The 2,500-nt window shown below is 43.4% G+C and overlaps 2 protein-coding genes across 2 annotated transcripts in view; both read right to left on the reverse strand.

Moving 5' to 3' along the window:
- LOC113814712 (uncharacterized) overlaps positions 1-2,500 on the reverse strand; it is a 4,947-nt gene that overhangs the window by 1,403 nt on the left and 1,044 nt on the right. The window contains exon 2 of the mRNA XM_070122835.1: positions 1-34. This exon is cut by the window's left edge and continues 1,403 nt beyond it. Coding sequence (XP_069978936.1) covers positions 1-33 — 33 coding nt within the window. The 5' untranslated portion in view covers position 34. The remainder of the gene's footprint in view (positions 35-2,500) is intronic.
- LOC138859053 (uncharacterized) lies at positions 366-1,526 on the reverse strand. Its single transcript, XM_070122442.1, has one exon. The coding sequence runs from the start codon at positions 1,524-1,526 to the stop codon at positions 366-368; it is 1,161 nt and encodes a 386-aa protein (XP_069978543.1).

Below are 2,500 nucleotides of genomic sequence, written 5' to 3' on the forward strand. Positions count from 1 at the left end.
GCCAACCAGCAGGGAGAGTAAAAGTGTCTTCATCCTGGGAGAAATTAAATGTATTAGAAATAATTTATAGGAAATCTATTAATAAATATTTAAATAAAACACGACTGATGAATATACTTACTATTCCTTAGGATTGCGTGTGGCATTGTCTCTATAAGCAAGAATAATAATAAACATGTAATAGAATATTGGATTGTATTTTCAATATGTATAGGTACAAAGCTGGTTCACAGTATTAAGATGTTAACATGGGAACGCTAAGCAAATATACTGAATACGCCTCACAATTTGCCCACATCTGGATTGTTGTGTAAAGTTACAATAGGTGTTATGGTGATCTATTTAACATTGCATAAAAGATTGTCTTAGAAATTGAACGGGACAGCTGGAGCATTGTAATTATATCCGCAAGTGGAAGTAACTGTCTGGGTAACAGTGACTTGGCGAGGCTGGTTAACTGTGCGGTACACGACCTCCTGTCTTTGTTGGGTCTGCACCACCTCCTGGTTAACGACGCGGTCCTGGCCGGGTACTTGGACCACAGAGGTTCGGACTTCCTGACGAGTTTGTACCACGGGGGCTGGTGTGACGTACTGGGTCCTGACAACGGTCTGCACCTGTGTGAAGGGCTGAACCCTTGTCTCGAAGAGAGTGGTGTAGATGGTGGTGGGAACCACCTGAGTACGTACCACCTCTTGAGGTACCACCTGTGTTTGGACGCGTGTCTGGGTAACTACATTGGTCCTTGTCACAACCTGTTCACGAGTGGCGAAAGCATTCTCGAAACGTGTATTAACAGATGTGAAAGGAATGATCTGTTGACGCTGAGCAACAGTAGTTCTTACAACGTCCTGTCCACGGACGACAGATGTCTGGACAACCTGTTGCACACGTGTGGATGTTACAAAACGGGTGTTAGCTGGCTGTTGGCTCCTGACAATGGAGGTCTGAACAACAGTCTGAACACGAGTTTGTACAACGTCACGGCCTGGAATAGTAACGACACGGGTCTCTTGGCGAGCCTGAGTCTCGTAGTTGGTAACAGGCTGGTTGACAGTCCTGATCTGAGTTCTGGTCACCTCGACAGGAACAACCTGCGTCTGCACCTGTGTACGTGTGACGTAGTTGACCTGTGGCACCACACGGGTTGAAGTGATGAAACGCGTTTGCACAACAGGTGGGCTTGGAATGGTCTGGGTGACAAACCTGTCAATAGCACGAATACTTGTGCGTTGAACAACGCTGGTCTGATATTGGACCTGCGTTTGAACACGAGTCTGGAAAAGTGTGGTTGGCACCACCTGTTGCCTGACAATGGTTGTGGTTCTGTACTGAGTGTTGACTTGATTGACGGTCTGGAGGCGGACTGAGGTTTGGAGCTGAGTGTTGTAGACGACGGAGGTGACAGGAGCAAGCTTGCATTTTGCGGGAGGAAGGTATTGGTTGTCGGGTTCCGGATAATTATATCCCTGGGGGTCGGCCGAGACCAGAGCCAGCAGCAGCAGCGTCGCCGTCAAGCGCCACATCCTGCAAAGAGAAATTCCACAGATTAGAGCAGCGGTGATTGGAACCCCCGCGTCTCGCCAACTCATTTGGGAATAAAGTCCAATCACGCGCCCCTCTATCTGTGCAACTTCTCCATGCGGTGTGGGCTGACCCGAGAGGACTTTATCGCCCAGATGAGCCGCGAGACTTACCTGGTTATTTACGCACTACTGATCTGACTGTTTGGCGTGTGCGTCGCGGTATTTGAGTCAAAATGACAATGAAATAATAAAATGGAGAAAAATAGAATACAAAAAGAAATGTCACAGAAAGAACAAAATGGCTCTCAAAGCATTGATAAATAAACAAATACATACACATATTCATGTATGCATACATATACTGTAAATATATACACATACATGTACATACACAGTATACATATATTTATATTATATATGCGTTTGTGTATTTGTGTGTGCATGTGTATATGTACATAGAGAAAAAAAAATAGAAAGCAAGAGAAAAAGAGGAATCCAAGAAAGGATCAATGAACGAAAATGTAAGGCAAGGAAAAGTAAGTTGCAAGGCGAGAACAGGTGTCAAAATCTTCCTCTACCTTAGGTAAAAAAGGACTCGACTTATGATTATACAAATACTCAAGATAATTAAAACATCAGACTTAAGAGACGAGAGACTGAAAGGTGGAAAAAGTGAAAATGACTTCGAATTTGAATAATGATAAAAAATCGAGGAAGAAAAATTAGAGCTTCTTGAAGAGTAAACAGAAAAAAAAAGAATGATAATGAAATTACAGCTTATGAAGCAGAATGTAAGTTGGGTGTAACCTGGTAAAGGTGAGATACCATTTTCAATCAATCCACGGACTCCAAAGAGAGGCAAACATGTAACAAAAGAATTCGAGAAAAAAAAACATCAGTTCACAAAATGAAGTTACAGAAGCGCATGAAGGAAAGTGAGTGAAGTCAGGGAAACATGGTACAGGGACACTGGC

The sequence above is a fragment of the Penaeus vannamei genome, chromosome 6 (genome assembly GCF_042767895.1).
Source record: "Penaeus vannamei isolate JL-2024 chromosome 6, ASM4276789v1, whole genome shotgun sequence".
NCBI classification, from domain to species: domain Eukaryota; kingdom Metazoa; phylum Arthropoda; class Malacostraca; order Decapoda; family Penaeidae; genus Penaeus; species Penaeus vannamei.